Source organism: Etheostoma spectabile, chromosome 18, assembly GCF_008692095.1.
Source record: "Etheostoma spectabile isolate EspeVRDwgs_2016 chromosome 18, UIUC_Espe_1.0, whole genome shotgun sequence".
NCBI classification, from domain to species: domain Eukaryota; kingdom Metazoa; phylum Chordata; class Actinopteri; order Perciformes; family Percidae; genus Etheostoma; species Etheostoma spectabile.
The window spans coordinates 17699684-17722668 of record NC_045750.1 but is presented as its reverse complement, the minus strand read 5'-3'; the positions used below and the strand labels follow the sequence as shown (position 1 = coordinate 17722668).

The 22985-nt window shown below is 41.0% G+C and overlaps 2 protein-coding genes and 1 long non-coding RNA gene across 7 annotated transcripts in view; 2 read left to right on the top strand and 1 right to left on the bottom strand.

Moving 5' to 3' along the window:
- Window positions 1-1400: 1400 nt before the first annotated feature.
- Window positions 1401-22042, bottom strand: LOC116705982 (uncharacterized). Its single transcript, XR_004336107.1, has 3 exons — window positions 21845-22042; window positions 13946-14053; window positions 1401-1520 (listed from the first exon to the last, which is right to left on the bottom strand). It is a non-coding gene; the product is annotated as an uncharacterized LOC116705982 (long non-coding RNA).
- traf3ip2a (TRAF3 interacting protein 2a) lies at window positions 3547-12366 on the top strand. Of its 3 annotated transcripts, XM_032542457.1 has the most exons (12): window positions 3547-3649; window positions 3777-3849; window positions 3980-4018; window positions 4141-4186; window positions 4279-4773; window positions 6770-6917; window positions 7770-7930; window positions 8171-8259; window positions 8343-8411; window positions 8488-8592; window positions 10088-10162; window positions 11840-12366. In XM_032542457.1, the coding sequence occupies exons 2-12, from the start codon at window positions 3823-3825 to the stop codon at window positions 11984-11986; spliced, it is 1401 nt and encodes a 466-aa protein (XP_032398348.1). In that variant the 5' UTR covers window positions 3547-3649; window positions 3777-3822; the 3' UTR covers window positions 11987-12366. The 3 variants fall into 3 exon arrangements, with proteins under 3 accessions (XP_032398348.1, XP_032398349.1, XP_032398350.1); XM_032542458.1 differs by lacking the exon at window positions 3980-4018 and having other exon boundaries at window positions 11840-12365; XM_032542459.1 differs by lacking the exons at window positions 3777-3849; window positions 3980-4018 and having other exon boundaries at window positions 3558-3649; window positions 11840-12358.
- rev3l (REV3 like, DNA directed polymerase zeta catalytic subunit) overlaps window positions 19922-22985 on the top strand; it is a 90105-nt gene continuing 87041 nt past the window's right edge. For all 3 annotated transcript variants that reach the window (XM_032542422.1, XM_032542421.1, XM_032542423.1), the window contains exon 1: window positions 19922-20598. In XM_032542422.1, the coding sequence (XP_032398313.1) occupies window positions 20460-20598 (139 nt within the window). In that variant the 5' untranslated portion in view covers window positions 19922-20459. The remainder of the gene's footprint in view (window positions 20599-22985) is intronic.

The window sequence follows — 22985 nt, the reverse complement described above, 5'->3', positions numbered from 1 at the left end:
CTGGGCCACTAAAGTGACGTGTGTGGCTATCGTGCTGGTGGCGCATGTTGTCTCTGTGCCGATGGGCTGGATCAACGTTGTCACACCAGTTAACCTTACAGTGGACGGGGAGAACGTGATTCTGCCCCGGTGTCATTACCGCAATCACGCCTACTCTACTGTCATAGTGTGGATAACTACCTTTCTCTCAGGAGGAGTCCCCATTGTGTTGGTCATCATCTTCAACTATCTCATCGGGTACCACCTGTGCCACGCCAACAAACTCTTCACCAAGGAAGAGCTTCGCGTCATGCATGGGAGGAGCACCAGGGGCGTGTTGAGGAGGACCATCCTGCTGCTGGGCACCGTCTCCGTGGCCTTTGTGGTCCTCAGCCTGCCCCGCTTTGTCACATACTGCATCCTGAGGACCAAACACAGCCACGAGAACCGCAACGACTACAGCATCCCCATCAATGTGGCCGGGGACGTGGCTAACATGCTGCAGAACCTCAACTCTACCACCAACTTCCTGCTCTACTGCATGGTCAGCCGGCGCTTCCGGCGGGAGCTGGTCCAGGTGGTGACTTGTAAGGCGAAAGCACGTAAGCTGAGCTCTGTCCTCACCCACACCACCATGAAAGTCTTCTCAGTGGTGGATCATAAGACCTCACCATCCAGGGAGCCTGTGACTGTAGTGCTAACCAATCTCAAACGGATTGTAGAATAGAAAGGATTTGGAAGAACGGACAGAGATCAGGCATTCAAAAAGTATGAATGTTTATTCTTTTATCTTTTTATTCTGACAAAATGATCTACTTACTACCTTTTTTTCAGGGCTTTCAACGACATTTTATAGTCCACATTGACGGATACGTACCCAGGTCCAATGATAACAACCAAGCTATCCCCACATAATCCGATTAAGTAGACCTTGAGTTATGACTCATAGTATCCTTTCATATTTGTTTTGTGTTTTTGTTTATAGCCACCTGCTATGGGGGCTACAGGGATGGCAAGGTTGGTCAGTCTGAAATACATCAACTTGTTGATGTGTTTTCATGAATATTTGTGTAGACATTCATGACCCACAGAGGATTAATCTTAAACCATTTTCACATGGAAACTCCAGTCATTGTTTGGAGTTACCTTTGGCACACATGTAGGAGGTGACACCTTTAATGTTCCAATTCTTGGATTAGGAAGAAATACCAGCAATTCTGAAGTTGATTGATTTGGTAAAATTTCAAAAAATGTGTATGGAAAGGCAGGGTGGGCATAATCTGAGAGAAGAACTAAACTTGATAAAGTCTGTGCATCACGATCTGTGGGGTGGGTTTGCGGAATGGTTTAGACTTGGTGATAAAAACGTCGTACAATCATTATAAAGTTTAAAAAGTTGTATAAATGGCATCTGGGTAGCTCACCTGGTCGAGCGCATGCCCATATACAGAGGGCTACTCCTCGATGCAGAGGCCGCGAATTTGACTCCAACCTCCACCCTGTTGCTGCATGTCATTTCCCCCTCTGTGTCTTCAGCTGGCCTGTAAAAATGGAAAATGCCCAAATAATAATATTAAAAGTTGGGAGTGTGGGTGATTAGGGTAATGGGTTGTTTAGTGCAAAATAAAACAAAATGTTTGTTAGGTGTTTAAAATTAAATATATTTTATGTATTTTTGTTTTCTATTAATAAATAATATAAAATATACTGCATGATACATACAGATACAAAATACATAATATATTGTATTTAGGAACTATTTTAAAATTGAAAAAGGGGTGGGAAAAAAACAAGCTTAAGCTTCATCCCGCTCCTTTTCAGACAGATTGAACATTTTGTTTGTAACATTTCAAAGATATTGTTTTTCCATTCCTCTCATTGTGTTTTTATATCTTATTTTATTGTTATTTTTTTGGTTTGAAATGAAAATAAAAAAAGATAAAAAGAAACCAAAAGCATTCCCATCAGTCTTTATATAGTATAACAGTATACCTGATAGAGCGTCCGGATAGCACACTTGGTGGAGCGGGTGCCCATGTGTAGAGGTTAACTCCTCGACCCAGTGGGCCAGGGTTCGACTCTGACCTGCAGCCCTTAGTTGCATGTCATTCCCTCGCTCGCTTGCTCTCTCTCTCTCTCTTTCCCTTTTCATGTCTTCAGCTGTCCTGTCAATAAAGGCCTTAAAGTGCCCCAAAAATTGTGAGTAAGTCATTGTAATGTGAGGTGTGGGTGAACCATATTAACGATAAGATGTGATCAAGAGGCCTCAACTTAGCCTTTTTCTGTTGTTATTGTTGTATAGTGTTTTTTTCTGTTTTTAAAATGTTTTGTGTCTGTATACCCTGTACTGTGTCTTTGAGTGCTGAGAAAGGTGCTGAGAAATATTACTAATATCATTATTATTATTATTATTCTCTGGTATGTAGCCTAGTTGTAGGTTCTATGTCACCTGGGTCACGTGCAGGTCACGTGCAATAGAAAAAGGAGAGCAACAGGGGACGCCTGGGTAGCCGACCTGGTTGAGCAGGCTCCCCATGTACGAAGGCTCAGTTCTTAATTCAGTGGCTGCACGTTCGACTCTGACCTGCGGACCTTTGTCGCATGCCGTTCCCACTCTCTTCCCCTTTCCTCTCTTAAGTTATACTGTCGACGAAGGCCTACACATGCCCAAAACATTGTCCAAAAACTAAAAAGGAGAGCAACTGGATGCTTTACAGCAGTGGTTCTTAACCTGGGTTCGATCGAACCCCAGAGGTTCGGTGAGTCAGTCTCAGGGGTTCGGCGGAGGCCAAGACACACACCCGACTCATATGATTTGTGATGACACGCCTTGGCCATCATCAGAAGGGTTCGCTGAATACGCATATGAAACTGGTGGGGGTCAGTACCTCCAACAAGGTTAAGAACCACTGCTTTAAAGCCTTTAAAATAAAAACTGCCACATAACATCACATAGTATAATGATTTGTTCCAAATAAAATCGGAATAAATGTGAGCAGCGCTGCAGTGCTATTGTTTGATTAAGTTTATTTCAACATGATAAAAAAAATAGATAAATAAGAACATTTATTGTACAAGCAAGAAAACCAACAAAATACCCAGCAAACATGTGTTATATACAATGTTTCAAATAAGGATTTCTATGTTCAAAAAAGGAGTAGGAAGAAGTTTCTTGTCCTAACTATTTAATTATTTGCTTATTTATATATGCATGCACAGACGTACAGGTACATATACACATACAGGAACCATTCACACACATTCATACATTGTGGCCAAGGCTGCCGTACAAGGTGCCCCATGCTCGTCAGATAAACACACACATTTACACACCGACGGCACAGCATCGGGGGGCAACTCGGGGTTCAGTGTCTTGCCCAAGGACACTTTGAACCACCAATCTTCCGATTGGCACCCCACCACCCTACCGCTGAGCCACAGCCACCCTGTGTGTCAAGTCAAATTGTGTACTTTTTGACTGATTTTAATGAATTGCTTGAATGGTTGAATTGCTTAATGAAAATGGGACTGGTTTAGTTTCAGTTTTAATGTTCTGCATTATTTACATAAATGGGTCACGAGACTGCCCTGCTTTGCATAGTGGGAATATTTCCTGTTTGCCTCAGAACAGGTTTGTGCTGTGGCTGAGGGAGAAGCGGATCCAAGAGAGGTAGGTGTGGGATCACAGTGAAGTTCTACTTTATTCTCTTTGTGTACATTTACACGGACAAACGTACTAAAAACATTTAAGATAAGTTTAATTGTCATTTAAGACGGCATACTTGTCATACCTTTAGATCCGTGATTTTGACCTTTGTACCAGTTGGCAGCGATTGTGTTGATATGTCACACTCAAACACACCTCTCAAGGTACGTGTAGTGTTTCACACCTATTCAGTGAGGAAGAAGCAAGAATGTGTACTGAGAATTCTACTGCTCAACAGTTAATACTTGATCATGTTCATTCTAATACTTTTCTGTCTGCTGTGTACTTTGTTAGACGTGCGTTTCCATTCGGGATTATAGTTTTCACTTCCTGGTAATGACTTTGAAAAGTGGACTTTAAATATCTCAGTTGAAACTACACTTGTTTTCTTGTCTCTTGAAGCGCTCATGCTCCGTTGAATTCCTTTCATGTTGTTTTCCTTTTCTCTTTACCAGAGGCAACAGACACTTTTTCTCAGTGACAGTATGGCCTCTGCTCAAGGTAGGAAACAAAACAGACGACATCAGACTTGCAGCAGTCAGTCATCTGTTGAAAATATCTGAGAAAACCGGTTTGTTAACTCTTGTTGTTAGGACTTTGCCCTCACCAGAGTGTTCCCGTTGAGATGGATGAGAGCATGACATCCTCCAGTCTGGACTTGGTCCTGCCTCCTTCTTGCAAACAGTGTAGTGGACACACAGAGACCAGCAGACAGCTGCAGGAACATGGCTATGAGCAAGCTAGGGGGGCAGCAGACAACGTCAGCCAGTGGAGACTTCCTGAGAGCCTGCACCAGCATGAACCCAGAGGAGCCAGTCATGTGGCCCCGGGATCTTGTTTAATCCCCGTTAAACACTCAGGGGAACGGTTCGCAGATGTTTTGCATCATGGTCTCAGAGAGCAGACGCCGCTGTATGTAAGGGACTTCCAAATTCACCAAAGCGGGGGCTTTGCAAGTCCTTCAAACTGGCCCCAGGATCACTCTGTGGAGGAGGCGGAACACTTGGAGCCCCCTCAATCACTCAAGTCTGGTGTTAACTACACCAACCACGTCCCATCACAATACCCTGCAGCAGCACGCATGCCCGGTAAGATTCAGTGAAGCATTATCATTAGAAATCTGGGTCCAACTCGATTTCACTAAGGGCCACACTGGAGAATTAGAATCACGTCAAGGGCCAGACCTGTATGTTTATTGTCAAACATCTTTTACTGTATTATTTCATTTCTCATTTAGCCTTCTCCAAATTTGGTCAACAAAAAGTCAGCCCAAAAGTAACTTGACAAAACACCAAAAGAAAAACATCCAACGGAAAAAGTGGCAAAAACGTCTTTTAAAAAATAGACCAGGTTGGCTCAGTGGTAGAGCAGGCGCACATGTACCCCAGGGTTCAAATCTGACCTGTGACCATTTCCTGCATGTCTTCCCCCTCTCTCTCTCTCTCCTTTCTCACCTGACTGTCCTGTTGAAAATGAAAGGCGGAAAAGCCCCAAAATAATCCTCAAAGTGACGAAAGCTAACATTTACAGTGAAACTAAATTGATATGCAGGCCGGATCAAAATCTGAAAGGAGCCGGATTTGGCCCCCGGGCCTTGGGTTTGACACATGTGGTGTAGACGTTCTCACATTTGTTTTTCAATGTTACGCTTAAATGCAGCAGATGCATAATCTCGTTGACCATAAGATTTCAATGATTTTATAATTTTACAGTGACAGTTTTGTTGTTGGTGACATCATGTCTGCTACTATTTCTTATTTGATGAAAGGCCAAGATTTAAACTTAATACAGGGTCAGTTGAAATTACACATTACATTACATTACAGTACATATTGTCTCTCTTACTTCTAGTAGGCTATATACAAGACATATACAAGACACATACAATATATATGCTATATACGATATATTATATATACATATATACATATATACATATATATATATATATATATATATATGCAGATAGTATGTGTATTTTTTTTATTTGTCTAGGTTTGAGATATCTTTCTGTGAGAATTCTCCCCACCTATTCCCTCCCCACTGCCATGAAGAGATATATATAGTTTTGTTGGGGGTGTACACATCATTAAAAAGTAATGTTGCACGTCTGTGGATTATCAAAAATAAATGGGATATTGTTTTTGGAAAAACACAGTTTAAAGTTTTAAAAAATTAAATTGCTGGGGACCCCCCTCAAGGAACCCTGTGGTTTCCAGACCTCACTTACAGAACCACTGTGATAGCTAGTGTCATTAATATTAGGTAATTAGTCATTTTGGGATACAATATAATATGTTTTGCAGTAGCCTATTATTGAATAATATTGGCCTGCAGGAACCTAAATCTGCTATTATATGGAAATTCTTACGTCACGGGGAAATTGGGACAATTAACTGCAAGTACCTCAAACACCACTACAAAATGGCAATCACATTATGTAGTGCACTATTTCTGTGATCGAGAAAAAGAAAGAGGAAAAAGCATCAGGAGGATCAGCCAATCATATTCATGTTTAAGGCAGAGGATTTTTGGATATTATAGAATTGGATATTAGTAATAATATTGAAAGTGGTGACAGTGTCAGCATGTTGTTGTAGGGCTGTTATGGACAGCTACAGTTGGTTCTGTAATGACAAGACAGGGCCTTTTTAAAGGAGTGGTGAGATGAAACGGATGGAATGTTTACAGGTAGGTTATTCCAATCCGAAGGGGCTCGAAACATAAACTTTCTGAGCTGTAGAGGTAGATGCTGAGGGAACAGGATGAAAAAACTGCAAAGAGTGTCTCAAGTGATAGAGGAACGGGGTACCATGGGCTGTTTTAGATTTCAAGTGACTGTGTTTTCAAAAGCAGGATTAATGCTACTTCATACATATGCCATATTTGGTACATGTGAATTGATTCTGCCCAGATGCAATAATCACAACATCAGTGATGGATTTAGTTCTAAAGTTGGCCTCCGAACCCTTCCAAACGGTTTTGTTTGGCTGCTGCTCACTGTGTTTCCGTTTGAGGGGATTACCTCATTACTGCTGAGTTGGAAACATCTTGTATGCCTGCTCCTTACATGTCTCTCTGAAGGCCCAAATCCAATGCAGGGGAGTCGTCTCAGGCAATGTGCGTGCTGCCCTCCAGCAAATCTGCCCCGTCATAATAACATCTATTATCATCAGGAGCATGGTTACCCAGCGGATCCATGCAAGGAGCCTCAACACCACCAACCGTCATGGTATGAGAACCATTTCTGTCCTGTTTGTTATTATGATCTAAAGGGAACATTGATTCGTATAATACTTAACAGATGTTCTGCATACATCTCTGTGTGTTCGGCTCTGTTTATTTGCACAAACAAGGGAAATACGTACAATAGAATTTTTTTAGAAAAGCAACTGGTGCAGGTGAGAAGCCCGAAAAGCATGTTCAACGTCCTCCCCAATTACAAAATCAAATATATGCTAAAACATGCTCATTTCTCTGCAAAAGAGTTTTCAAAAAGCAACGAAACAAACAAGTAAACATACACACTATGTAAATATATATCAGGTTTACACAGATACACAGTTAAAGCAAGGAAAACCAAAGAAAATCCTTTGAGTCAGACCATAACTTAAGAATTAAGATGAAATTAAACACATTTTTACTATGACCTGAATACAGCAGAGACATTCATGTTTGTAGTGACATAATCTATGACTTCCTCAGCAGTGGAGCTCTAAATCTGATTTTCAAAAAGGATGTCTAGATGTACGACAAGGACAAAGGAAATCCTTTTTTTGTCTAGTTGTGTGCGAGTCAATATCTGAAGAAAGAGTTAAAAAAAAAAGTGAAATGTGGGCGCGTGGGTGGCTCACCTGGTAGAGCATGCCTATATGTCCGGACTTTTGTTGCATGTCATTGCTCTTTCTCCCCTGTCCTATGTAAATAAATGCCTAAAAAATGTGACTATAATAAATAATATACAATACACCAAGCATCTTCAAAGACCTCCTGTTTACATGATTAATATGTTTTTGTCCAATTTAGCCGTTCATCGACAATTATTCCTAAGAATTTAGATGTTTTTTATTATTTTCCTCCACAGGACGCCACCCTGTGATAGACAGCAACGAGATGCCGCCCCTGGGTCTGTGGCCCCTCTGAGAGATGTGATGCATGAAGTCTGTGTCAATCCCTCCCTGCAGGCTGGTCCAGGACCAGCCACAAAGGAGATCAGGAGGACCATCAGTCTGTCTGAGGAGTGTAGTAAGTTACATCGTTGACTACGTTTACATGCACATAATAGTCTGTTTTTTGCTCTTATTCCGAAAAAGACAAAGCTAAATAAGCTATTCACGTGCCTAATGAAAGTGAATATTCCTCTAATATTCCCTTTTATATGTTGTTGTGCAAAATACAATTTCTTTTGTTGGACATGTGCATGCAACATTTTTTTTCTAATCCCTAAGAATGTAAAAGCTAAGGACGCTGAACTTCTTTTAACAGGGAAGGTTTTCATCACATATTCAGTGGATACAGCCAAAGAAATCCTGCCTTTTACCAAATTTCTCATTGACCAGGGGTTCAAACCAGCAGTAAGTTATACCACGTCTTCCATCACTTTGGTTCTCAGTGACTTTCCATTATGAAGACTCACACTCTGCCTGTCTGTCTACAGATTGACATCTTTGATAATCCAATGCAAATAATGGGCATCACCAAGTGGATGGACAGATATTTGAACGATGTAAGTGGAACTAATGAGTCGGAGCGGAGAGAATGAATCAAAAAGGTAATGCTGACAGTGAGACGTTGCTTTACAGAAATCAGTGCTCATCATCGTGGTCATCAGCCCCAAGTACAAGGAGGACGTGGAGGGAGACGGAGACGACGAGCACGGCCTGCACACCAAGTACATTCACAATCAGGTGAGAACTCGCACACTCCAATAGGCTGAGTTACTCCGGGGGGGTTTTATTCAAAAACTAAAGTTTTTTTAAAGGTACTCTGCATAGTTTCTGCCGCCCCCATGGGGAATTCTAAGTAATGACAACAACACTGTTGGCGCGTCCACATGATACAAGTCATCCGTGACCGCGCACTTTAACATGAATCCAACATTTTATTAGCAAATTTAAATCAACCTATTTTTGCAAAAATAAAACATTGATAGGCTTGCTGCCCCATAGGATATATAGTCTCTAAGAGCCTATGGCAGGGATCTTCAACAAGGGGCCTGGGACCCCTAGGGAGTCCTCAGAGTAACTGCAGGTGGGCCCTCCAAATTATTGTTAATTTTTGAAAGTTTTTAAAAAAATTCAAATGTCTTAACATGAATTCAACATATTATTAGCAAATATAAATCCACACACTAATTTTAGGCTGCCGGGCCAAAAGGTTAGGTAGTCACTAAAGTAGCCATTCAAAGATAAAGTTAATCATAAGGGTTCACAGTGCCACATGTATGTTCACTAAAAAGGTATGTACAAAGGCTTTGGGTCTACCCGTTACTGTAGGCCCAGTTCATTTTATACAATATTGTACATATTGTATAAATACTACTATGTAGTAGGGGGTCCCTGCTCTGTCTCTCTTTTAGTTAAGGGGTCTCAGGTTTAGAAGACCCCTGGTCTGAGGTATCCACAGATACAGTTAATCCTAAGGACTTACTGTGCCGCATGCATGTTTACTATTAGACATGATTTATAAAATCATGTCACTATCCATTATTTTATTAACTTAGTATTCTATGCACTAAAAAGGTATATTTAAAAGCTTTAGATGACCCACACACTATTGTAGGCCCAGTTTATTATAAAACTTAATTTTATACAATATACTGTATATCCGTGTCTTTCAGTTAAGGGGTCCCTGGCTTAAAAACCGTTGAAGGTCTGACTGCACTGGGCCTTTGGATGATTTCGCTGCACTTTATTTTTATGTATTACACTGTGACTTTAATTGTACTTTGTTTTAATATGTATCATATTGTTTGTTTTATGTAAAGCACTTTGTAATTTTTTACTTTGTGAAAAGTGCTTTATAAATTTACTTACTTACTCATTTACTTACTTATCAAGACAGCTGTCAACAACTGAGTTCTGTGTAAAATATCACCCTCTGGTGGCAGGTTTATGTCATTACACACCCTCCTCCCACGTGACAATATGGCCAGGAGAATGAGGAAATGCCTTGACCTTTTTCAGACTTCAATGAGTTCTGCACATTTTAAAATCAAGGCTGCAGTGTATCAGCAGTTTAAGTACAACTTACAGTAAACATGGACACATGGACAAATGCTAACTATTTTTGGACCACACAAATGTAAAGGAAGCACTTAATTACAGTGTTTTTTTTTAGACTGTATCATTAAGCATATGGAAAACTATAAGCATTGGTTACTGTGTGTTTCTGTTGGTACAGATCCAAAATGAGTTCATCCAACAAGGCTGCCTAAACTTCAGACTGGTACCTGTGGTATTTCCTAATGCATCTAAGGTAAGTACAATAAACAGTACTTCTTCCCACACACATACAACAAGGCAAACTAATCATGTCTGACAGCTGCCCTGAACTGAAGGCAAGCAGGCTATTTGAGCAGGAAGCGGACTTCACAAGAACGCCTCGACTGGGGCAGTGGTGGTCTGCCGCACCAATCAGCGTTACCATCGCAGGGAACCCCCAGGAACTTGGCGGGACTCCCCCTAGCCAGCCAATCCGCAGCATGGAATGGCACAGCCTGTTCCACATCTCAAATAACACATTCCCAGTTTAATACACAGCAGCAGCTGTAACACAGTGAAGGGTATGTTTCCCCAATTACAAAAAGTAAAAAAACAATGTGAGCATAAAAAAATGTATTCTTGACACAGATATGTCAGCTCTCAGATCTTTCAATCACATCTTCTCTCAGCTCCTTTTGCTGAATGAAGACCACATGAGATGACTGAGAAAACATATTTTTGTGATTTGGGTGAAGTGAACTTTTAACATAAGCAGTTCTCCACAGTGCTACCCCTCATTTCAAATCACCAAGCACTATCCAGTACATTAGCGGAGACTACCATAGGCAGTGGCCATTCCAGACCATATTAGATGGGGCAGCCAGCCATTGGGCCACATGTGATTTTAGGGGTACCACATATATTAACCCCAAAATCTATTCATAACGTATTGCATGTAAATATTGTATAAAATCCTTAGAAATACCCACCTCAAATAGACACATTTTTGTATTTGTTTTAGTGGAAATCTTTAGGGGAAGATAGCAGGCTAACAGTAGACGCCACTATATACTTCATCTGAAATTTAAATGCACCATGACATGGTGCCCTTTTGATGCTTTTATATAGACCTTAGTGGTCCCCTAATACTGTATCTGAAGTCTCTTTTATATAGACCTTAGTGGTCCCCTAGTACTGGATCTGAAGTCTCTTTTATATAGACCTTAGTGGTCCCTTAATACTGTATCTGAAGTCTCTTTTACATAGACCTTAGTGGTCCCCTAATACTGTATCTGAAGTCTCTTTTATATAGACCTTAGTGGTCCCCTAATACTGTATCTGAAGTCTCTTTTATATAGACCTTAGTGGTCCCCTAGTACTGGATCTGAAGTCTCTTTTATATAGACCTTAGTGGTCCCCTAGTACTGGATCTGAAGTCTCTTTTATATAGACCTTAGTGGTCCCCTAATACTGTATCTGAAGTCTCTTTTATATAGACCTTAGTGGTCCCCTAGTACTGGATCTGAAGTCTCTTTTATATAGACCTTAGTGGTCCCCTAATACTGTATCTGAAGTCTCTTTTATATAGACCTTAGTGGTCCCCTAATACTGTATCTGAAGTCTCTTTTATATAGACCTTAGTGGTCCCCTAATACTGTATCTGAAGTCTCTTTTATATAGACCTTAGAGGTCCCCTATTGGATTGGACAGATAGTCTAGCTAGCTGTCTGGATTTACCCTGCAGAGATCTGAGGAGCAGTTAACCATAGTCCTCAGAAATCCACTGGAATTTAAAACACCAACACAAAGAAAGAGGAAGATGATGGACATCCAGCCAAAAATTAGGGACATCTAGTGGAATTTCCGAACAATCCCAAAAATGAAACGTTGTTGACATAGACTAGCGCTAGCTCTACCCCCTAACCCTTGGTGCTTTGTGTCTGTGTTACAGAAACATGTCCCCAACTGGCTCCGGAACACCAAGATCTACCGCTGGCCCCAGGACACCCAGGACCTGCTGCTGCGCCTGCTCAGGGAGGAACGCTACATCATCCCCCAACAAGGGGCTGACCTCACCCTCACTGTTCGTCCCCTCTGAGAAAAACTAAACAAAGGACTGACAAATGCGGAACATAAGCAATTTAAAGAAAGAAATGGATCCTTTTGTCAATCCCTCAACATGCTTTAGGCATGAGGACTGTTAATACTGCAGACAATGAGTCGTTAAGTGTTTTCAGATACATCTTTGCTGTTGGTTCTTTCTTTCACAGGTCACTCTCAGTGTCCCTTGATGGCAGCAGTCTGACACAGGTGACAGGGTTGTTAGCTGATTCCAGAGATCATACAGATCTTCATCATAGCCTCTGATTAGTAAGCATGACGCAGCATTTTTGCCAGACCGTCAAATTGCAACTACAGACAGTAATATCTCAATCACATGCCACTGCTTTAATTTTTGCACATCTTTTTTTGCATTAGTGGTGTTATTCAACTTGGCAAATAAAAGTAAATTATTAAAACAATTCTCACTTTTCTAACTATCATCACTACTTCAACTTTGTCTTATGGAATTAAGCTATTAATCCAATTTATCTTTAGCAATTTAGCTATTTAGCATTCACACGCATTTTCTACAGGAAATGCATTTTTCTGACAGATTTAAGTTTATCGTTCACTTTCTGTAAAATCTAGCTCTAGGATTGGTTCACAGGAGTTTGAGCATCACCATGGTACATCGGCAGGAATGTAGGAAGGGCAACATCGGGGAGTGACAGTCACATTACATTCCACACACAGTCATTTAACCCTGGATTGTTAATATGAAAATATTGATTAGTGTAGCTTTAATTATAGCAATCATGAAATAGAAACTGTAATTATTAAAACAGAAGACAAATGTATTGTGAATGGCAAATGATAGTTTGACATTTTGCAATTCATTTTGCTATTCCAAATTAAAATAGTGATTTTTAAACCATCATTACAGACGTTAAGCCACGTTTGAATTAAAATTGTTTTAATCAATTTATAATAGCTTTTCTTTTTAAATGGAACTATTTATTAATAGCTCATAATAAACACTGCAAAGCCTATAATTATTTCAGTGGTACCCCAGTGCACCGTCTGTGTGTTTCTGTAGAGCCAATCATTAACCAGCAGGTGGCAGCATGTCCCAAATAATGACTCCCAGTCTTGGTTACTTCTTCATGGCAACAGCTTCAATTTCCATTCACTATTAGTTTATGATATTGATATTGTGTTTTCATATTGCTTTGGAATAAACGCCACTGTTTTAACTACCCGGTGAGGATATCTGACTGACAATTTTGACTGTGGTTATAAAAAAAAGAGTTCACACGGGTCATGATTGTGCTGAAGGAGCTGCAGACGGGGCCCAGCAGAAACATCCTGTCCATATGTTGAGCGCTAACTCCCTGATAAGCCAGCGTCTTGTGAGAGACAGAGACGTCCAACTGCCATTTTTCACCCTCAACTTCATCATTTGTCCCCCGTCAGTGTGCAAAGACTTCAATTCTGTCAGCCTGTTTACCAAACCTGCCAAAAATGATTTGCTCACATCAGTGAGTGTGTAAGAGGGGAACTCCAGTGATGTCCAGTCCAGGTTTTTATCAGCCCGTTTAACAGGGTGCAGTCTGTAAACACGAGTGCTGCCAGTACCAATAAATCCACAGTTTGTCATTGTTCCAGGACTTGCATGCCACTTGACTCTGCCTTATCTGGTGAGTCTAAAGAAACCAGATGTAGATATCTGGATCCCCCTCTCCGTCTGCCTTGCTTCTTGTAAAATACACTCCCAACACTTGCTCAGTTTATGATTTATTTTTTACGCCTTGATATATCCATGACAACAAGCATCAGTCCTGCTAAAGTGGTTTAAAACAACCTTAATCCATCGGGGGGGATGGTAACACATCTCTGTTCAAAGATGTCCGCGGCATCATCAACTGACTTCTGGTCCATTACCTTTTCTTTTTTTTTAACAGCGTTTTAATTCATTTTTCTTTGCAATTATGACAGTATTACAGTAGATGCTCACCTATGTCTTCTTCTTTTTTTCGCACACAAGCCCAAGTCTCTCCGTGACCTTTGACCTCGTCCCAGTGGATGTGGTTTGGTTCTGGTGTTGACAGACAGCTGCTGTTTTCTGTTTGTGGAGAAAAAAAAATGCTCCACAGTCACTGCAGTGACGGAGGAAGGCTGACCTGATTGTTACTGATACATCACACTGTGTCAGAGTGTCCCATTCAGCCTGGATGTCAAATTAGAACAACAAAAACAAGAAAGGAGGAGATACTAGGACAAGAGCACTTCTCTTTAAATTAAGAGTTCAACAAAGCTGTCATTTAAAAACACTGGGTTAAAAATATAAAAATACAATATGTTTCCACTGGGAAGAGGTCAAAGGTCATTGACCAGATGGATTTCATCAGTAAATAACATAAATGGCTGGCTTCTGGCTCTAAAGAATCATTGATAGTGACACTTGAGACATGGATGGTGGACATAAAAGAGGACATTTTAGAATATAATTGGAAGGAAGGTTTTGACTAATTTAAAGTTATTCCAATTTAATTGGCTGATGCCGACATAAACAACTAAAAAAAAAAACATTCTGGAGGGACATGGTCAATAAAACCATGTTCATCTTGTGTATGAACATTCCACTTGACCCTAAGATGGTTTTGCTGCACCTGTATCCCATAGGCGTACATCTGATCTAACAGTTGGGGGGGGTAGCAAACCTACTGAGCAGCCACTTAATATCATATTGAGCAAAACACAACTGTAGATCTTTAATATTAACCCTGATATCAGTTCCCACACATAACGTTAAGCTTATCGCCGTGTTAATGTTGGTCGTAGTGGGTGCATTTCTATCCAACAAGCTAGGTAAAAGACATGTTTGAACAGAGACCGGTTACAGTCTCCCCCCATGTATGACCCATGACATCTGAGCCATTCTCATAACAGCTGTATGCAAACTCCACTGGGTAAGGAAACGCTGGTTGGAAGATCAGGAAAAAGCTAGCAAGTGGCCCTTGAATTGGTAATATTTGTTGATTACGTGATGCTGAATACACTGGGAATTTGTCTGGGGCTGTTGGCATAAATAGTTTAGATCAAACTTATTTGGGTTCCTCTGTGTACCTCTATAAGTTTTCACTGATGTGGGATTGGCTTGATGAAGCCTGGATTTGTATTTTTGGGGGATCCTTTCCTTTAAGCCACAGGGTGGCACTGGGTGGCACCCTGCTGCACACTACTACACTCTACTATGCCCTACAACGCCTTGCTATGCCCTGCTACGCCCTGCTGCACCATAATACGCCTTACTATGCCCTGCTATGCCCTGCTACGCTCTACTACGCCCTGCAGTGCCCTGCTATGCCCTGCTACGCTCTACTACGCCCTGCAGTGCCCTGCTGTGCCCTGAACTGCTACAACTATTAATTCTATAGTTCCATTGTCTTTATTGTTCCTATGATTGTTACTGTTCATCACCCTCACCGGCAGCGGTAGATGTTCACCCACCAAGAGCCTGGGTCTATCAGAGGTTTCTTACTACAAGTAAGTTTTTCCTCACCACTGTTGCACTAGATGCTTGCTTTTGGGGAAATTACTGGAATTGTTGGGTTTTTGTAAATTATAGTGTGGTCTAGACCTACTCTATCTCTAAAGTGTCTTGAGATAACTCTTGTTATGATTTGATACTATAAATAAAATTGAAAGCTGAATTGAATTCCTTAACTTCATTAATTCTCCTCCATCATTATCGCTGAGAGGAAAGAAGGTGCTGATGATAGCGGTAAGTAGTAAATTGCACTTTCACCATCACAGTTTGAGACTCTGCTCCCACTGAGGACATCCATACATATGCTCTCAGTGTACTGTGAAGCACTTTAGATAAAAGCTCCCAGCAAACACTGCATTAAATACGGCACATATAATATTTCTGGGTCAGATTAATGTACATTCTCGTTGAACTCAGAAGTGGTGCTGGCAGACGTAAGCAGATGCCTGCGGATTGGTTCATTAAGACGGTCAGGCTCTCACTCAAGGTCAGCACACACTCTAGCAAACAGAGGTTCCCTCTCCATCGGGATGAGAATGCAAATGAACCACTTTTCATTCTTGTCCCCGGCATGAACCGGACCGAACCAGCTGTTTAGAGAGGTTATGGCCCTATCAGTGGAGAGGGGAAAGCAGTGAGCTCAGCACATCCACCACTGCTGCCTGCTATGCATGGGCCATTATAGGAATGTGACTGGAATACTAAACAGCTCAAACATGTGTAGGAGGCGAAACGGCATCAAACACACTGCGACTGAGCTACCTCTTGTGGCAGAGTCACAGAAAAAGTCTGCTCGGGAGGTTTTAAAATATTCAACAAGGCTGTCGGTTATAAATGATAAAGCCTTACATGTTCTATATTATGCTCATTTTCAGGTTCATATACGTATTTGGGGTTTCTACTAGAATATGTTTACATGCTTTAATTTTAAAACACACATTATTACTGTGACAGTTTCTGAATACGGCTGTGTGCATTGCTCTGTGGATTGAGCGTTTTTATACTTTGACAGTTTTTATTTAGCACCTCGACCTGATTTAAAAATCATAAGAAAAAAAAGAAAAAAAGAAGACATGGGACCTTTAATTTAATGTGTGACTTTAAAGTCATTAAGGTGGAAGGACTGTAATACCACTAAAATTAGGGCTGCGCGATATGAGGAAAATATCTCATTGCGATTATTTTGACTGATATGGCGAATGCGATATGATTCACGATATTGGAGGGAATGATCGTTTTTGTATCATTCTCAGTTTTGAAAATTATCAACATTGAAAGAAATCAAAATGATTACAGTGTGATTTTTGCGAGGATCTTTACTAAAAGATTCTTTTAGTCTGTATGTTAGGATCTGCAGCCCTAGTCCGTATTGCGATGTTGATACAATTGCAATTAATTGTGTGATCATGTTTAGAAGAAATATTAGATTATCTAAGTCGATTCAGAGTCAAAACAGATATTTACATGTGATAAATTGTAATTCGGACACTTATAGAATCTAAAATCATAAATAAAACAAGGAATTCCCAATGGAGCAGAATTTCAGAAATTCTGAGGTCATACATTGTAATTCCACCAGTGCCACCCAGCCCCCAAGAGATTCTTAAATTACAACCCAAAACACCAGTATATATATATTTTTTTGTATTTTTAACATTTTTACATTTATTTAACTATTAAATTATATTTTTATTTACTTATACAATGGTCTAAATGTTGTTCCAATGCCAGTCACATTTAAGAATACTGGTCATATCAAATGCCAGAATTTATTTGTGATTGATACAGAATATTAATCAATAAAAAAAACAAAGAACAATACAATGTCTGCAATGAGCTACAACCCTGAAGAGGAGATACAGTATACAGTATGCCCAGACTGTTCAAACTGCCTTTATGAAAAATTACTATAATCAATAATGAATACAAATGATATAAATATTTCAGATGTGACCAACATGTCAGTGTTAGTCCGTGGTGGCCTCATGTTCATCTCACTGTATTTTATGATAATTTCATCCTTTTGTATCAATGTAATATTCCCATGTAAGTTAACAGTGTATCTGCTAAGGGAAGCCCAATTGCTCTTAATGGAATTTTCAATAGGCTTGAACTCTTCTTGTATAATCTCTTAACGGATTTGATGTTTCTAAGTGAGAGCTATTTGTTTTGATGTATGTTGGGATAGCTGTTTTTTCTTCCTCAAAGCCCAGGAAACAGCCAATAAGAAAGGTGTTCCTTGCCAATAGGGAAAGTGATGCTTTCCAGGCTCTGTGACCTGGGTCTGATCCTTGTTTTGATGCTGCACTGCCAAATGGGGTGAACAGTCTCAAGCTTTCCATTAAGTTCCACAATGCTGTTTCTCATTTCCTTGCTCAAGTGCATGTAGCTACAAAATAAAAGTCAACCAAGGGCGTCAGTTTGAAACTGTTAGGCAGTCTTTGCTGCAGCACCATAATGTCCACTTCATTGTTGGAACTTCAGTTTTTGAAAATTTACAGACAATAGACATATGCAAAGGACTAAAGAAATAAAATGTTTTTTTTCATCCCTTTTCTCTTTCATTATTTTTAATCTAAAAGTAATCTTCCACCGGGCTGTAGTGCAGTCTTCGGGTGTCATATTACATAAATAGGGAGTTAGGTAAGAACCTAAGCTTCCTGCAGGTTTAATTTGATATGTAGTATGATGAACTGATCAATAACCAGGCTTCTAGATTTGACAATATGCTCTCCAATGTTATTGTTTTATCTAAAGAAATTCCTGTATTGTTTAAGCATTTAGAGCAAATAGGATGGCCACATTTTCCAAAATGCCCTCTTGGTGTTTTGTGGGTGAAAAGGAGACGGACCTTGGCTTCAAGTAATTTCCAGTTATCACATGTAGGGGAAGAAACGTGGACTGAACCATTTAGGAAAGGAAACTTGCTCCACTGCAGCTGATTTTCAATCCATGCACATATTTTACACTATCATACTAGAAACAATTAAGGGTGCATTCTAGACTCATCTTACCATGCTAACCATTTGTTAACTTCCCCATTCTAATAAAACACAGAAAAGTAGTAGACAGCCAGGTTGTGCAGCAGCCCTCACCCAGAGGCCGTTCATGTATTTCTAAGTTTCTCCTGTCCATAAAACACTGTGGTGGCATCTTTACAATACACATCATAGTTGGTTTGTGTTGCTGTTGACATCCCACTGGGAATGCTTGTTTTATTTATTTAGCCTATTATTTAACGCACGGGTTAATTGATGGCCATGTTATGTTCACACCACTTGTTCATATGTTAGTGTTGTAATTCCCTTGCCCTTGCGTGTCTTGCCCCCCTCTCCTGCCTGGGTTGTTAAAAAACTTATGGCCAACATTGGGATTGTATGTGTTAGCTGTTTTAAACCTTTCGCTCTCCACAGCAGTTTTTCCAGCTTGCTACAAATCTGCGGTAGTTAAACCATTATTGAAGAAAACAAATCTGTCTTCCAGCAGATATTAGAATGGCATGTTCAACTGAGGTTTTAAAATCAAAGCTTAAGACTTACTAATTCACTGCTGCTTATGAGTCCTAAATGTTCAATTATTTTGATGTCTTTGTATATTGGTATTTACTTTTTACTGTCTCGATTTACATTTTTAATGTACTGTTTGCATTTTAATTGTATTCTTTTTGTAAAGCACTTTGATTGAAAGAGCTCTACAAATAAATGTCTTATTATTATTATTATTATTTTTAATTGTATGTGCTGCCCTAAGATTTTGTTATGAGAGCTCAACAAAAAAAAAATCAGCTATGTTGAAATAAAGCATTGAATGTTGAATCTTTATTCTTGGGTCTTCTTCCTGACTGCTGCTGGCCTCATCAACAAGGCCTGGGACCCCCACTGACACTGACTCTCACCCAGCCTCATGAACACTAAAGTGTGGTCTGCGGTATTTTAGTTATTTTTTTTACTATGTCTATCGTGACTTTTACGCACCAAAATAGCAAGAGATTTAAATTTGATTTTTTTTTTTTTAATTCCTTGGATGTTAAAACCCACAACCTGTTTCTGTTCTGAATCATCAGCTTTGTATGCTATTATTTTGAAATTCCAAACATGATTTTTCCGGATATTACTGGTAAAATCATGTACATTTTGACTTTTACCGTTTTGCTTGAGGACAACACCAAAACATTGGCAGTAATCAACCCTACCCTAAGGAAGACGTCCAAGACTGTCTCCTGCTTGCGAAATAAACGTGTGCGCACTATCGTGGTTAACCGGCTAGACAGTCTATAAAAGCAGCGACCATATTGTCCATTAACAAGTGTGACAGAAGTAAATCTTCCAAAATAAATCGTCAATTTTCACTGTGGTGCTTTGTGTTACTGGGCTGGTGACGCTTCAACATTGCTTTTATTCTGAAAGATTTAGCCGGAAGTACTATTATTTAACCATCTCACTAGCTTACCTCCCCTCATAGGTAAGCTAATGCGGGCTAGCTAACCCATGGAAGAAGAAGGAGCACAACCGAGGGGCTCTCTGATAAAACGGGTCTGGTCGGTAGTTCTGAGGCGTGATATAGTAAGATAACGCTAGATACCGGAAGCCAGAGGAACGTCTTCCTGGCGGAAAACAAAACAAAAAACACCATAGAGAGCGCTAAATCACGGGACAGCCACAATTACAAGTCCAACATGGACCTGACAGATGCAGAGCGTCCGGTAATTACTCTCCGCCGTCGAGTTTAGCTCTCCCCGGCTGCAGCTGAACATAAACGGCGGCACGTCGGGGCGCGCTGGAGCCACGCGAAGCTTTGTTCGCGTTTTTTCATGGGACACAACCGGGCTTCCCCCTGCTTTTTCGTTGTTTTACCGCCGTGACAGCACCCCCCTCGGCTGGTATCGACTGGCCACCGAGGCGAACGCATCTAATGGACTCCTAACAGTAGTTTTTGGGCTTTTCTGACGGTCGGTCCCTCACTAACGGACGCGGCAGTCATGTTTGCCGTGCGAATCGTCACCGCAGACTTCTATTTGCAAAGTCCCATTAAAGACCTGGACGTTTGCTATTCTGAATTCAGGGAGAGCGAGGTGAAGAAAGTGCCGGTGGTGCGGATCTTTGGAGCAACACCTGCAGGTTGGACAACTCTTCTGTTTATTATTGTGATTTTCTTTTTTGTTGCCAGGGAGCTAATGGTGGATGTGCTTTCGTGCCGCGCACCACGCGGCATGGTACGTGTTTATGACTGCTGCTTGGAAACGCGCGCACCCAAACACTGTATTGTTTAGAGGAAAGCTAACGGGTCCGGTATGCAAAGTGTCAACGGGAAGATGATTTAGGGTGTTGACACACTGTACCAACGCGGCATGTACCGCTGTTGCTTTGCATACGGGCTGTCTGCAGCGGTGGGAGTCCTCCTCTGCTTCCCCCTCCGCACACGGCTCTGCTTTGTTTTCGCTCCGCTGCTCCATCGTGGCATGGTGGCGGCGGTCAGCTCTGGTTTAAGGGCTCGACTCGTGCCTCTGTCTGCCACATGTGGCATTCAGGGACAGCTTACATACTTCCATTTATGGTGGTTCTAATGTGTTTTTAGCAACCTGTAGAGTGTGGCCAGGCTAGACTACAACATGCTGCCTCCTTTCCGGAGCGTTTCTTCTTTTTGTCAGTGTAATAATCAGCGTCAATGTAACGTTAGTACATGCAAAACGACAGCGGTAGATGAAAGGAAACTTTGTTCATCATGACCGTAGTGAATTGGTGGGACAGCAGCAATATTAGCAGCCAAAGAATATGTATATTATATCAGTAACCGAGATTATGATACTGGTTCTTGAAAGCTCTCTGGTATCAATTGTGCGCTATAGAAGACTGCAGCGTCTGAAAAGGCAGGAGCCGTCATGACAGTACATTCATGTTCAGGATGTAACAATGAGGTAGACATGATGAAGGAAAACAGAATCCTACATTGTGTGAAAATGAACGTGCAGTGCACATTGCAAGCCTAGACAAGACCTACATGAGAACATGTCATGGCTAGCATATTCCAGATTAAAAAAAAAAAAAAAAAACGCATCTACACACAAAGGAGGGGCTAAGATTTAGACTCTATTTGTGTTTTCTTAAGATTTGGCACATGCCATGCTCTAATAAACCCTTTACAGCCAGATCACTCTGGGTACCTTTTTTAATCCCCATGCTGCAAAACAATAGAATCATTTCCTGCACAATGGCACAGCATCACCCCCCCCCCCAAGCCAAATCCTCCAGTGAATGCTGTGCCCTCTCCTCAGCCCTATTTGCCAGGTTAAACCCCCATTGCAGTATAGTGACTGTGTATTTTTTTAGCATGGCTAGTCCCCAGTGGGAAAAAGGGGAGTCTTACTTGTGCTCATGGGTTCTGTGGCAGTGGTCCTCTGCAGGACGACCCGGGAGCAGCGTTCAACAGGATGTACCTCCAGTGAGGATTAAAGGATTTAGAGCAGAGGAATGAAGGACTGTGGCTCAGGGTTAGGGTGTAAGTCTCATTTGGTTACTGTCATAAACCTGCACTGTTCGCATGTGGTTGAGCTGATACAAGGGGGCTCTCACACACACACCCACTGCACCCGAGGTATCTTGTCAGTGAATGAATGTTGAGGAGGAATTCATCAACACTGATTCAAGCACAATAAACACAGCGTTGCATGCAGGCTCTGGAGTCTGGAGAAACATTGTACAATGTACCAATACTGGGTTATGTACTGTATGGTAATAGTTCGGATACTGTCTTGGATTTTGGTCATTTGGTAATACATGTATCATACCGCCATATTGTTTTTTTTCCTTCTCTGGTCTTAAAGATGCATTATTGCCAAGTGCTACAATTCTCTGAGCTTGATCCACTGAGTAATATGAACGTGTTTGGTCAATTGCTAATTTATGTAATAGTCTGAATCTGAGTCTTTTTTTTTTTTAGCAATAATGCCAAACATCAGGTGGTTTTGCCATCTAAAATGTGAGGATGTAATGTTTTTCTTTGTCTTATCCGATAATAAATTGAATAATAATAATTTTTGGTCAGACAATATGAACGATTTGAAAATGTCCTCTTTGGCTTTAGGAAATTGTCCATCCATCCATCTTCATCCGCTTATCCAGTACTGAGTCGTGGGGGCAGCAGCTCCAGCAGGGGACCCCAAACTTCCCCTTCCCAGAGCCACATCAGCCAGCTCCAACTGGGGGATCCTGAGGCGTTCCCAGGCCAGGCTGGAGATTTAATCCCTCCACCTAGTCCTGGGTCCTCCCCGAAGCCTTTCTTGGCCAAGGTGGAGATATAGTCCCCCCACCTAGTCCTGGGTCTTCCCTGAGGCCTCCTCCCAGCTGGACATGCCTGGAACACCTCCCAAGGGAGTTGTCCAGGAGGCATCCTTACCAGATGCCCGAACCACCTCAACTTTTGTTTTTCATTCGGTTTTGCACTAGTTGATAGAAACAACAGCAACACACACTTGCTAGTTGTAAATTATCTGAACAATGACCTGCTC

What these genes read in the sequence shown, in the direction of transcription:
- traf3ip2a (XM_032542457.1), top strand. Translation starts at nt 3,823, where the DNA reads ATGTCACACTCAAACACACCTCTCAAG. An exon ending in CAGTCTGTCTGAGGAGTGTA is followed by an intron (nt 7,931 to 8,170) that starts GTAAGTTACATC and finishes TTCTTTTAACAG; the next exon opens with GGAAGGTTTTCATCACATAT. An exon ending in CCAAGTACATTCACAATCAG is followed by an intron (nt 8,593 to 10,087) that starts GTGAGAACTCGC and finishes CTGTTGGTACAG; the next exon opens with ATCCAAAATGAGTTCATCCA.